The 14,296-nt window shown below is 38.1% G+C and overlaps 1 protein-coding gene across 10 annotated transcripts in view; it reads right to left on the bottom strand.

The window, feature by feature from the left end:
- Nucleotides 1-14,296, bottom strand: part of PEX5L (peroxisomal biogenesis factor 5 like) — a 229,421-nt gene that overhangs the window by 72,133 nt on the left and 142,992 nt on the right. For all 10 annotated transcript variants that reach the window (XM_045502883.1, XM_045502886.1, XM_045502880.1 and 7 more), the window contains 3 exons: nucleotides 11,495-11,689; nucleotides 7,859-7,982; nucleotides 6,873-6,969 (listed from right to left, as the gene is read on the bottom strand). In XM_045502883.1, the coding sequence (XP_045358839.1) occupies nucleotides 6,873-6,969; nucleotides 7,859-7,982; nucleotides 11,495-11,689 (416 nt within the window). The remainder of the gene's footprint in view (nucleotides 1-6,872; nucleotides 6,970-7,858; nucleotides 7,983-11,494; nucleotides 11,690-14,296) is intronic.

Genomic DNA, 14,296 nt, shown 5'->3' with positions numbered 1-14,296 from the left:
TGCAACTAAAAAGGTTCTGAAACTTTTCAGCCCCCAGACATGCTAGTTTAGGATTGACAGTGAAAGACGGATTCTAACACCTAAAGATCAGCCTTTCTTTCAACCAAGACTTTTTTTTTTTTTTTTTTTTTAATCTAATTTCTTTACAGGCAAAAAACTGTCATCTGGGAAAACAGATAAGCAATGCTGGTAAGCTGCAGATATTGTTTAGTACTTGACTAGAGGAATGGTCAGCAAAACAATGATAGCCATAAATTTGAGTCGTGGCTGTTTTGGTATCACAGTGGCTATATTAGTAGTTCTCAAGCTTGAGTGGGCACCAGAATCATTTGGAAGTCTTGTCCAGACACAGATTGCTGGGCCCCACAACCAGGGTTTCTGCTTCAGTACGTGTAGGTGTGGGAGTGGGGGCCAGAATCTGCATTTCTAACAAGTTCCCAGGTGATGCTGATACTGCTGATGTAGGGCCCCACGATGAGAACTTCTGATCAGATGCTGACATTCCATGTAGGCAAGTGGAACTCCGGAGTTTACAAATATACTCTGATGTCGGCATTACTTTGCATCATCGCATGATTTTGAAAAATGCTCCACAGTTACAACAACCTCCTGGAAGTGCCTTGGCTTTAAAAATAGTATGTTAATTGGTTTAAGCTAATTGGATTTTAAGGTATTACACTCTCTAAAGAAAAAGGATTTGTTTTTTTCTCCCAGCTGCTGTTTGTTCTGAATGATAAGCACTGGGTGAAGGATAAGAAGAATTAAATAACTCTTTAAGAATATTGTTTTATTCTCTTTATTCAAAATTATGATTTGAAAATTACTGTATTTGTAGCTGTGGTTGTCCTAGCATAATAACCGTTGGCTAACCTCTATGTCAGTCTTTCGTAACTCCTTATACAATTGCCTTTACATTACTGCTAGAGATTTCCTAGCAAAACACAGTTTTAAAAATCTCAGTATCTTTTCAAAAGACATTGATGGGGAATGGGAGCTGCTTAACTGTAGAAAGGAAAAATATCTTATAACAACTAGCAGACTTTAGGTAACAGCATAACACAGTATTTAAAAGCATAATCTTTGGAGTCAGACTGCCTGGGGCCAAATCCTGGTTGGATTTAATAGTAACTGGTGACCTTGGACAAATTACTTAATCTCTATAATCCTCAGTATTCTCACCTGCAAAATGTATATTCACTTATAGAGTCCATACAACAATTGAGTACAATAACTCATGTAAATGCACACACAAAATGCTCAGTACATAGTAAGTGCTATAAAACTTGGCTTTTGTTATCACCTTTCTGGTTAGTGCTTGTCAGGTGTGACTTTAGAAATTCATTTAAAAATTATCTGTATCTACAGCACTTTTGTTTAGTGGTTAATAGAGACTAGTTAGATTCTTTTTAATTAATTGATTTATTTTGAGAGAGAGGGAGCATGTGCACACACACATGTGAGTAGGGGAGGGGCAGAGAGAGAGGGAGACAGAGAATCCCAAGTAGGCTCCACAGTATCAGTACAGAGCCCAACATGGGGCTCAAACTCACAAACTGTGCGATCATAACCTGAGTTAAAATTAAGAGTTGGACGCTTAACTGACTGAGCCACACAGGTGCCCCGAGACTAATTGGTTCCTTACACAGAACAGATAAACTCTTGCCTCATTGAGATGGTCACAGTTTTTTTCTTGATCAGTCAACAGATATTTATTGTTGAAGGTACACACAAAAAAGTCGTACCTTATGTGTCAGAGCAAATTTCTAGAGCTTTGTGCAAGGCGGGCACATATGGTTCCCATCTCCGTACCATTATGAAATTCTATGTTGTAGAACATTGAAGCAAATCAGTGCTGATTTTGAAAAGAGAGGGATAGTCTATTATCATGAGTAACTAAAAATTATTTTTGAAACTAGCTTCCAAAATGATAAAAGAATAAAATTTTGTTACGTTATTTTTATTTTGATCTGCTCTTTAGTTAAACAATAATTAGCCACTACTTTCGAATTGTTAAATTTGACAAGAGTTGTTTCTCCTCTGTTAGTATTCTCTTATTTTTCCACTTCAGCAAGTATTTGTTGAGTCCCTACTATGTGCAGATTTCCTACTATGCTGAAAGTGATCTTCCATATTTCTTTCCTTCCTTCTTGCCTTCCTGCTGTTCTTGCCCTTCTGCCTTTTCTTTGCTCCTTCCTTCTATCTTTGCTTCCTTCCTCATTGGTAGCTCACTCACACCTCATTGGTGTGCTCTCAAGAGGGAGAAAGGGATGTTGATGTGCATCCTGCACTGTCTTCCAACAAGCAAAGCTACATAGCGTACCATCTAATTGTTTCTAATAGACATAAGGTCTTGATACTTCTTATAATTGAACTCCTTTTTCTAATTTTTTCACTGCCTTACTTGTAGCTTTTGGAGGGTTGACATTCAATCACATTTGCTGAACTGAAATGGGCTTAAATGCAAACTATTAGTATTGCAGAGAGTAGAGGTTCAGAATGAATTTGGGAGGGAGGCACAAAATTGTGCATGGCCTCAGATCCGATGGCAATCCTAATTTATCTTACAAAGTTCTGGAAGAAAGTGATATTCTTTAAAATCTCTTGACTCATCTTAATCCTAGAAATGTAAGTAATAATCAGGGACTGCAATGAGAAGGGAAATAGATGGTTTGTGAGTTCTCTCGGGTGAATAAGCTTGGTGTAGTTGATATGAGGTGGCTTGTGGGTAGGAACAGGGCTTTAGAAGCTGATGGGTGATTTGAAGCCTGGCTCTTCTTCCTTTGCTACTTCTCTTTAAGGTGAATTTCTCATGTGAGAAATGGGGATATTAATTTCCAAGATTATTGCAAGAATTTCAAATAATATGTTTGAAATATTTCATTTATACACATGAGGTGTGTAATAGGCAGCTATTAAGAATGCATTTCTGTTTGTATTGCTCCTTTAAGAATTTAGAAAACATATCTTCACTTGTATCTTAAAGTTACAATTGTTCAGGGGCGCCTGGGTGGCTCAGTGGGTTGAGCGTCTCACTTCAGCTCAGGTCATGATCTCACAGCTTGTGAGTTCAAGCCCCACGTAGGGCTCTGTGCTGACAGCTCGGAGCCTGGAGCCTGCTTCCGATTCTGTGTCTCCCTCTCTCTCTGCCCCTACACCTCTCACGCTCTGTCTCTGTCTCTGTCTCTCAAAGATAAATAAATGTCAAAAAAAATTAAAAAAAAAGTTGCAATTGTTCTGGTTTGGGATACTGCCAACTTGATGGAATTATGATTATATGGAAGGAAGCATTTTCTATGTGGAGGTCAGCAAAATCAAAGAGCAGCATAACTATGACTAAGTACTGGAGAGCCTGGTTCCTGCAGCTTCTCATTATGTCCAACTTCAATTGGCAAGAACCCGTCTTGGAGCTATCCTTCCAGTGTCCAGACTTGGCAAAGAAATGCTTAACTGTCACTTTCCAGCAAAAGCTGGGTTCATTTTCTTTTGCCCCACCTCTATCTCAACCCACTTATAGAAAAAGCTAATTTTACATCATTACCTGTGTTTTGCCTCAACATTTCAAGCATTTTCTAATTTTTCAGATTGTATGATTTCTTTAAACAATTAACTTCAGGGAATACTAATTACACGGTTGCGTGTCAAGAAACTTTATTGTTTTATTTTTTTTTTAATTTTTAATGTTTATCTTTGAGAGAGAGAGAGAGAGAGAGAGAGAGAATAAGCAGGGGAGGGGCAGAGAGAGAGGGAGACACAGAATCCAAAGCAGGCTCCAGGCTCTGAACTATCAGCACAGAACCTGACATGGGCTCGAACCCACAAACCACGAGATCATGACCTGAGCCAAATCTGACGCTTAACTGACTGAGCCACCCTGATGCCCCGAAACTTTATTCTTAAATACATAGAGATTATATAATTTATCATAATCTCCTGCCACTGATTAGTGTATTCAAAACACTATTTGAAAGACCAGACTATGCTTTTCCTGTTCTCCATTTTGAAAAGAAAAGGAACTGATATAAGAATTCTCCATTTTCTTTGTGATTCTGAAATATAATTTTTTTGAAATATGATTAAAATTTTTTTTAATGTTTATTTATTTTTGAGAGAGAGAGAAAGAGAGTGCAAGAAGGGAAGGGGCAGAGAGAGAGGGAGACACAGAATCTGAAGCGGGCTCCAGGCTCCCAGCTGTCAGCGCAGAGCCTGACGCGGGGCTCAAACTTATCAACTGCAAGATCATGACCTGAGCCAAAGTTGGCACATAACTGACTAAGCCACTCAAGCGCCCCTGAAATATGATTTTTAAATAAAGCTTGCAAATAGCTCTTCACCTGTTACCTGTTGAACCTAAGATAATTTATGTTGGTTTGAGAGAGAAGAAAACATTTCCTTGATTTTCCCATGAGCTATCTGTGTGATAGTGGAGCAGAAATAAGTTTTGGTAAGCTGAAATCGTTTATTTGAATAGTCTGCAAGCCAGTTTTAAGTTGAATTTTTATATCACCTTCATCATCTTATCTACCTAGAAAGATCATATATTTAAGGGCAGTATGTTTCTAACAGTTAAAACGCCTTCTTGTCTTTTATTACAATTAGGTTAATCAGCCTATGCTCTTGCTGCTTTATTTGAGTGATTTAGTATTTCAGATGATTAAATTCCCCAATTCATGAAATTGTCCTCATTTAACCATACGGTAGACTTAAAACTAGGAGATTATGATTTTCGTAGTTTAGAAAAATCTTGAAAAGCATGCAGTGTTTTTAAAAAAGCAAATTAAGGGGGGGGGGTGGCACCTGGGTGGCTCAGTCGTTTGAGCATCCAGCTTCGGCTCAGGTCATGATCTCACTGTGAGTTCGAGCCCTGTTTTGGGCTCTGTGCTGACAGCTCAGAGCCTGCAGCCTGCTTTAGATTCTGTGTCTCCCTCTCTCTCTCTGCCCCACCCCTCCTTGTGCTCTGTCTCTCAAAAATGGATAAACGTCACAAACACACACACACACAAAAAACAAATTAAGGGATAAATTCTTTACATATAATTGGTGAGCCTGTAAAGGATTCATGACAATTTATCTAGACAGAACTGTCACGGTGCATTTTAAATTATGTTTTGGAGGACAATATCGGGAATCCCACACAAATTTTCCAAAGCACATTGTGTTTGCTTAAAGGCACACCAGTGAGCAAGAGGAAGGATGCTGTGGTGGGATGAAATCAGACAACCAGCAGGAGAGGAGCAGTCATTGGAATAACAAGATAAATGCATTGTGGGTCTCCACGGCAACTGAGGGCCCCAGTTGATCCTCTGCCCCTCCAGCGTTGGGTAGAACACAGCCCACCTGTGCCAAATCTCCCGCTCTACAGAAACAAATGTTCTATTGCTACATTAAATTTTCCCAAGGATTCCAGGTTATGAAACAGTACCAATTACTTTAGCTGAATCTAAATCTCTAATGCACTTAATAAGAATGTTTCTCTAATAAATGTTATCAATTAAAAAAATACATTTAGAATGAATACAGAGGATGAAAATACATTTTTATGCTATATTTACAATTCATTAAGCTTTCTAGGTTTATTTGTTCTGGAAGTGAGCTGACTTGTTTTCCAGCAGAGTCCTGGAAGCAGTAATGCCCACTCCTCTCCAGTGAATGTTAGAAATGGGGACAGGAGTCGGTTCTCTTAGTGGTTGATTCCAGTGGCCTTCCATTGCCTCAACATTTCTTATCCGTGTCCTCCTGCTCTAGGCCGCTTACCAGTTCTGGGTGCATGGACAATTTTCCTAATCTCACTGTGTCTTAGTTTCCCATCTACGAAATAGGGGTAATAAATTAACTTACCTCATATAGCCATTTGTCAGGATCAAATGAGCTAACATGTATTATTAGAAGACTTGATCATAACAATCAATAATATTTGCTATTATCATAATTATCCCTTTACTTCACCTCACAGTATCTCTTAGTCTGATCTAGTAAATTCAAGAAAATTTCTCTTGCTTACTCCATCTCACTTACTTTCAACTAGATTGCAGAATGCATGAATGTGGACACATTTCTTAAGAGATCTTTGTGGTTTTAGATCAAGGCTGCGTCCTTAGAGAGTGTGCCAATGAAAAGATTGAGGCTGACTTTGGCCTTCTTTGTAGTTTTACCCAAAGGAGAGAACTAGTTAGAGACAAGCCAGTTACACTGGAGTTGAGGGTCAAGTAGTGGACAGATAGATCCGGTTCATACCATACTTCCATCAGTGACTAGTTGGGTGTCTCAGAAAAAGGATTTTGAATTTACCAAGACTCTTTAAAGGATCCTTAAAATGAGGCTAATAACAATTCATAGGATTATTTGAGTATTGGATGTAACATATTAAAAGCACATAGTAAAGTTCCTAATACTTAGTGGGCATTCACAAATGGTAGCTCTTACTATTATAATTACTGCTAATACTGTAATTATTAATTCTTCAACATGAAATTTACTTTAATGTGACAGTTAGGATCCTGATATGTAAGTACCTTGGTCCACAGGGCATACATGTGAATGAAGAGTCAATAGGTAAGTTCCTCTTTTTTGTGTTTTGTTATATAAATTTTGCTAATACTGGAGGAGAAGAGATTTTATATTGCAAAACAATGGAAAAGTAAATGGTAGAACAAAGAAAAAGTGCTAAATATATAGTGAATTCGTTGAGACATGTTCCAGCCAAATAGACACATATATCATTAGTTGTCTCAAGCTTTGAGACAGATTACTGAGAAAGCATATGAAATACAGAAAAAAATACTTCAAACTTTTTTTGGGGAAAATTTAAATAAAATATTTATGATATAAATTATCTATTAGAAAAGGTGGGTGGATTAAAGAATCAGCTTTGTGACCTGTGTTGGAGGCACTAATTCCAATTCTGAAGCCGACTCAGAGTTCAGGGCGCTTTTCCCACCACTTAGTTCTGGTTGAGATCTGTGTTCTGAGGACCTAGAGGGGATGAAAAAAGGAGATTACATCAAGAAACAAATTCAACTAGGAAGACAGTCAAGAAACTGAGTTAATTTGGATCATTGAGAGTCATGATAACAAAGCTCTCATCAGAGTTTTGATGAAAAAGAGAGCTTTTATATAATTTTACACAACCACGTTTGAAGTTTAAGTGGCTGCAGTGTGCTACTGATTGATTTAGAATCTGATTGATTTAGAATTCAGTTCAATTATGTACAAAAAGTAAATAAACACAATCCCATTTTTCTTACAAACAGTTCTGCTTTATTAAAAGTATTTTGGGAGGGGAGTGTCTCACAGTGACCCAGGTGTGATTTGATCTTTACACAGAATTTGAAATGTCACCATAAGTGGAGATGTGCAAGGGGCAACAGGAGACTGAAACATGTTGCCCTTCAGGAAGACTTAAAAACATGGTAAAATTCAGGTGGCCAATATTTCTCATGAGCATCCACAGATTGTTCTTAATTAGTGTATTATCTGACAATGATGATTAAGATGATGTGTAACCAGAAATATTTAATTTAACTGCCATTCATATAATATATTGAATATGCACACATATGTACGTACATACATAAACCTATTTTTATTGATCGGCTCAGTTACACATTCAGAAAATTATCAACAAATATTAAAGAAATATTGAATACTGGTTGTGAATCTACCAAAGTCATTATTGGTTGAATTTTTGACAATTCAGATTTAATACTTAGTTTTAGAAGCTATGATAACATTGAAACATAGGGGGTTATACATGGCACCAAGTATTTGGATTGATTTAACTCATTGGCTATTTCAGTACATAGGAAAAATACCCATACAGTTGACACATCAATAGCTATTTTCTGATATTACAATATCTTACCATAAGAGTTCCTTTGATCCAGTTCTAGAAGAGCATGATTTTCTTTCTGCCATTGGATGCCCCTTGCTATTTCGATCTCCATGAAACTTAACATCATCCCATTTTTCCAGTTGTGTTTGAATGTCTATGAAGGAGATGGGAAAGGGGTAAAAGGACAGTGGAATATGAGATACAGACAGAAGAGAGATCAAGATTAAGAAGTTTTATACAAGTGAACTTCACTCAACTGATGCTCCTAAACCTAAGACCAGTGTTTTAAGGTTGCATGAAAATTAATTAAAACATGTGCAGCTAAATAAAAATGAGACCCATTAAGAAACATTGGTTTACTTATAGTTAAACAATCAAGTTCTTTTACCTGAATTTGTTTCAAGAGCTGTGTGCATTCTGAATTCTGTGTATGAGTCTATGGAACCCCCATGGAATGAACATATGGAGTACTATCCTACCTGCCTCTAGCTAAGGAGGTGACTTTGAGACACTTCTGGCATGTTTATGAAAAGAAATTCTGTTTATGCCATCCCTATCAAAATAACACCAGCATTCTTCACAGAGCTAGAACAAACAATCCTAAAATTTGTATGGAACCAGAAAAGACCCCAAATAGCCAAAGCAATCTTAAAAAAGAAAACCAAAGCTGGAGGCAACACAATCCCGAACTTCAAGATGTATTACAAACCTGTAATCATCAAGACAGAATGGTACTGGCACAAAAACACACTCAGATCAATCAACAGAATACAGAACCCAGAAATGGACCCACAAACATATGGCTAACTAATCTTTAACAAAACAGGAAAGAATATCCAATGGAATAAAGACAATCTCTTCAGCAAATGATGCTGGGAAAACTTGACAGCGACATGCAGAAAAATGAACCTGGACCACTTTCTTACACCATACGCAAAAATAAACTCAAAATGAATGAAAGACCTAAATGTAAGACAGGAAGCCATCAAAATCCTAGAGGAGAAAGCAGGCAAAAACTTCTTTGACCATGGCCATAGCAACTTCTTACTCAACACGTCTCCAGAAGCAAGGGAAACAAAAGCAAAAGTGAACTATTGGGACCTCAACAAAATAAAAAGCTTCTGCACAGTGAAGGAAACAATCAGCAAAACTAAAAGACAACTGATGAAATGGGAGAAGATATTTGCAAACGACATATCAGACCAAGGGGTAATATCCAAAATCTATAAAGAACTTATCAAACTCAACACCCAAAAAACAAAGAATCCAGTGAAGAAATGGGCAAAAGACATGAATAGACACTTCTCCAAAGACATCCAGAGGCTGACAGACACATGAAAAAATGCTCAACATGACTCATCATCAGGAAAATACAAATGGAAACCACAATGAGATACCACTTCACACCTGTCAGAATGGCTAACATTAACAATTCAGGAAAAACAGATGTTGATGAGGATGCAGAGAAAGAGGATCTCTTTTGCACTGCTGGTGGGAATGCAAACTGGTGCAGCCACTCTGGAAAACAGTATGGAGGTTCCTCAAAAAATTAAAAATAGAACTACCCTACCACCCAGCAATTGCACTACTAGGTATTTATCCAAGGGATACAGTTATGCTGTTTTGAAGGGGCACATGCACCCCCATGTTTATAGTAGCACTATCAACAATAGCCAAAGTATGGAAAGAGCCCAAATATCCGGGAAGATGTGGTATATATATACAGTGGAGTATTACTCGGCAATCAAAAAGAATGAAACCTTGCCATTTGCAACTACGTGGATGGAACTGGAGGGTATTATGCTAAGCGAAATTAGTCAGTCAGAGAAAGACAAATATATGACTTCACTCATATGAGGACTTTAAGATACAAAACAGATGAATTTAAGGGAAGGTAAGCAAAAATAATATAAAAACAGGGAAAGGGACAAAACATAAGAGACTCTTAAATATAGAGATCAAACAGAGGGTTGGTGAAGAGGTTGTGGGAGGGGGGATGGGCTGAATGGGTAAGGGGCATTAAGGAATCTACTCCTGAAATCATTGTTGCACTATATGCTAACTTGGATGTAAATTAAAAAAAAAAAGAAATAAATGAAAAAAAATGAAAACAAAATCTGTTTAAAGAGATGAGCCTCACTTTTTTTTTTTAACGTTTTTTATTTATTTTTGAGACAGAGAGAGACAGAGCATGAACGGGGGAGGGTCAGAGAGAGAGGCAGGCACAGAATCTGAAACAGGCTCCAGGCTCTGAGCTGTCAGCACAGAGCCCGACGTGGGGCTCGATCTCACGAACCGTGAGATCATAACCTGAGCCGAAGTCGGACGCCCAACCGACTGAGCCACCCAGGCGCCCCGAGACTCACTGTTAAAAGGAGGTGAGAAGAAAGTGGAACACTTTTCACAGGTTTTGTATAAACTGATTAAGTTCATCAAAGGAGTGAATTAATAATGGGAAGAGAAAGTAAAGATGCAATGGAGAAAGTCAAGAGAATGCTAGAACAATTTTTTTCCCTGTGGTTTAATTCTTACAGTTAAAGAACTTGGCTGGGTTCATTTTCATTAATAAGTGTGTGACTGTAAACAAATCACTTAAACAGCCTTGGGGTCCAGTTTTTTAATTTATAGAAAGATAGGTTTAATTTATAGAAAGATAGGAGGTAGTCAATGTCCTCCATAGTTCTTTAAGTATTTTTATGACTTCTTCACAGAACATCTTCTTAAAAGCAGAGACATAAAAGTCTCATTTTTAAGTTTATTGTGTTATATTGTTATGAACTTAATATATCCTTAAATAAGTGTGTAAATTTCATTTATTCATTTGTACAACTGACTAAACCTAGAAAATATGGATAGTGAGGAAGTACTGGAGATACTTATAAAGTTTTTCTCCAAAGACAAAGGCCTCAGAGAGGGACATGGCAGGGGAGAGGGGACATGTTCTGAAATACTTGTTGTTTTGCTTTCTCCTGATAAAGCAGACCTTAATTTGACTGGTTGCATGAGATGAGTTAAGCTTTCCTTTTTCAGGAAGATGTACAGTAGAAAACAGGATGGGCTTTGACGTTAATCAGAACTAGGCTCAAATTCTAGCTTTTTCTTATATTGAGATCTTGGGCAGATTATTTAAGTTTGAAAACCTGGTTCCTCACTTATTTCAGAGCTATGATGAATTAATGGGCTAATACATGTAAATCATGCAAGCATAGTCCTGGACATTATAAGCCATCAATAAATGGTAGCTGTTATTATTGTATCAGATACATCCCCATGCATGTTACATGTTCTGGCTGGCTGTTTCTGGACCTTGTGTTAAAGTTGTTTTCTCTCTCTCTCAACTGGCTACCTCCCAATCTAGACTAAATTCTCCTAGAGAGCAAGATTCATGTGTTATTCTTACTTGTAACTCCAATGCCTCATATGGCACCTGCCATCTATCAAGAATTCTACACATGTGGGTTGAATAAGTAAATGAATGAATCCACATCAGTTATGCAAAACTGAATGCCCCAACTGCTATTTAATCCAAGAACAAAAGTGTGTGCTGCCCATTTCCTACATGGAATTAATCTTTTCTACGCCTTTCCCATGGTTTTAATGTCATTTGTGGAATTTCCTTGTATTAAGGCAGGGGCAAGCAGCAGGCGACACATGTTATTACCTTACCTAAATCTAAGGATGAAGTCTCTGGGCCTCGGAGAGGCTGGCCTCTCTGCTCAGCATCCGCACTGATGAGTTCAGATCCATCAGCCTTTTTCTTGAGGGATGAGGTTTTCGACGAGGCCTCCAACTTCTTGGCTTTGGTTTGGGTTTGAGAGACGGGTTCACTCAGGTCAAGGAGGTCTAAGCCTGTGGTCAATACTATCAAAGATGGAAGAGGTTAAGATAAGCCCACTCACTGCTCTGAAATTATTTTTAAAAATAGGATTCAGTTGGGTGCAGAAGAATATTGTGGTCAGAAGTATGAAATTAAGTTAGATGACCGTTGATTTGTAAAGATGGTCTGTGTTTAGACTGGAAAGTCTCCTTTACTTGGCACAGTACAAGCCCACAAAATAGGACTTAGACCAGCTTTACCAGGGATGAAAGTTTGCAAAACAGTTATGAGGAAGATTTGGAAAACTTTTTAAATGTCTTTGTGTTTAAACTTCAAACTACTAAAGCATATAGGATATAAAGGAATGCTATTAATCACTTTCTATTTAATTAAGCAGTTCAATCAGAGAATGGCTTGCTGTTTGGGCTCACACTAGAGAAGAGAAGTATCTTATAATCCATAGTTGATGAATAGGTACACATGTTATGTCTTTGCTGTTTAATATGCAAATTTAAATTTCAACATAACAAGGCATAGAAGGGCTACACTTTAACTTCCCAGCCGGTTGATTACATTGTATTAAATACTCTAATGAAGACAGAAATAATCATTTGTTCAGATGCAAACTAGGCAAATGAGAATTAAAAAGGCAAGCTTTGTGACTCTTCATCCTCCTCTCTCTTACAGTGCAAGTAACCAGGGTTTGAGTAGCTCATTGTGAGAAATGGAAAATTACAACTAGGGAAGGTCCCTCCAGTCCTGCCTCTCTATCAGCTCAAGTACCGGAAGAGGCTGACTTCTGGCCTGGAATCACTTTACCCCCAGCTAGTTTAGGAAAGTCATCAAGTGACAGAGAAATCCTTGTGTTAGCCCTTTCTGGCACTGTCTACAACTATGACTGAACCACTCCTTTTCTTTGATCTCCCAGCAGGTCCTCCTGGTAGGGAATGGATTTTTGTGGATATCTCAACATTCTTCCGTCTGCTCCCCTCTTGCACTCAAGGTGGGTCAGACCTCAGTTGAACTCACAACCTGGGTTTCTTTAGTACCACTGTCCTCATGAGCTAACCACCCCTATAGCGTCCTTAGGATAGTTTGTCAAGCTGTATTCTCAATACAGAACTGAGAAATTCTCAGTTTCTGATTTCAATTACAAGTCACAGTGATGGGATATTAATGGTGAAGTGGGAAGACCTGACTCTACCACTGCTTAGCTGTGTGACTTGGAGTAAGTTTCTTGACTTCTCTGAGCTTCAGTTTCCTCCTCTGAAAAATGCAGAATTAATAAGTCTATCTTTTAGATAAGATGTGAAGATTAACTCATCTAATTTGTATATTGAATATGTGAAGTGCTAGGCATACAATAGGTACTCAACAAATGTTATTTCCGTTCTTTGGTGGCCAATTTGTGATGCTTTTCTTTTTGTTAATCTCCTCCTATTCTCCCTGTTGTTTTTCTATTTTGGGCAAGAAGCAGATCCATACGCTGACAGAAAGGGGGAACATCACTGGGAATAAAACAGAGAATGAGACAAAGATATTGGTTACAGAGGATGCTATGAAGTAAATTTATCATAAGATGGCCTGAGAGCATCAGCTTATCTCCTCTGAGTCTTCCGGAGGAGATGGGAACCCCCTTCCAATGCTAAGATGCTCTGAAATATGAGGAGTGTTATGTGGTTAGCAAGAACCTCAACGTGAGGAGAAAGAAGTGGCTTTTAGAGGTAAGCCGCCTGGCTTGGTGTCTCAAATTTAAACATGGCAAGCGGCCAACATAGACTAGGATGTAACACATTTCATATTCTTTGAATGTTTAAACAGAAATTTCCAGGCCACTATTATGTTGGCAGAGATTCTAGGCCTACCAAAATTTCCTTATAACAGAAGGAAGGAAGTGGGTAACAGTCTCGGGAATGTCATATATGTCTTTTTACTAATTGTACAAACAATTAGGAATTAGTCACTTGCTCCTACACTTCTTTTAGCAGTAAATTATATAGGACTAGTCTACTTGTATATAGGAAGTATATTTATTACGGAATAATAACTGATGGAGTATTAATTTAATTCTATATCTGCTTCTCACCATTCAGAACAAATGAATTACTAAAAGAGTGAACCGCAAATTCAAACTTTGCTCAGTAACATTCTTTCCCTCTCCAAACTGGCCTGAGCACTTCCTGTGTTGGTTCTGAGCTCTGTGTTCCTTTGTTCTTTTCCCAGCAAACATGAAACAAATGCTTGGCACACACAAAAGGCCTTATTTGTTACCCACTTGATGAAGGGGGTGGCTTGGAGGTTGAATTGTAAGCTTTGAAGCTGAGAGAGCCCCTGGGGACTACAATTTCAAAAGCATACAAGGATGGATGCAGCCTTTTGCTTTCTGGAGGAAGACAAATGCATTTTAGCAAGTGTGTGTGTGTGTACGTGTGTGTGTTGCATGCACATACACTTTAGTTAATAGTTTTGAAATAAGGGTCTCACTGTTCCATCTGGGCTTCGAAGGAGGCATACCGTGGCGTGGAAGGGGGTATTGTTCTGCTGATTTTTGTAACCGGATTTTAAAGATTCTCTTATACACATTAAAGTTTGAGTTCCAGAATCTGTGTGTCTAAATGAAGATAACCACCTCTTACAGTGGATGTGAAAAT

The sequence above is a fragment of the Leopardus geoffroyi genome, chromosome C2 (genome assembly GCF_018350155.1).
Source record: "Leopardus geoffroyi isolate Oge1 chromosome C2, O.geoffroyi_Oge1_pat1.0, whole genome shotgun sequence".
NCBI lineage: Eukaryota > Metazoa > Chordata > Mammalia > Carnivora > Felidae > Leopardus > Leopardus geoffroyi.
Note: the sequence above shows the minus strand (reverse complement) of the source record. Positions and strands in the feature narration are given on the sequence as shown.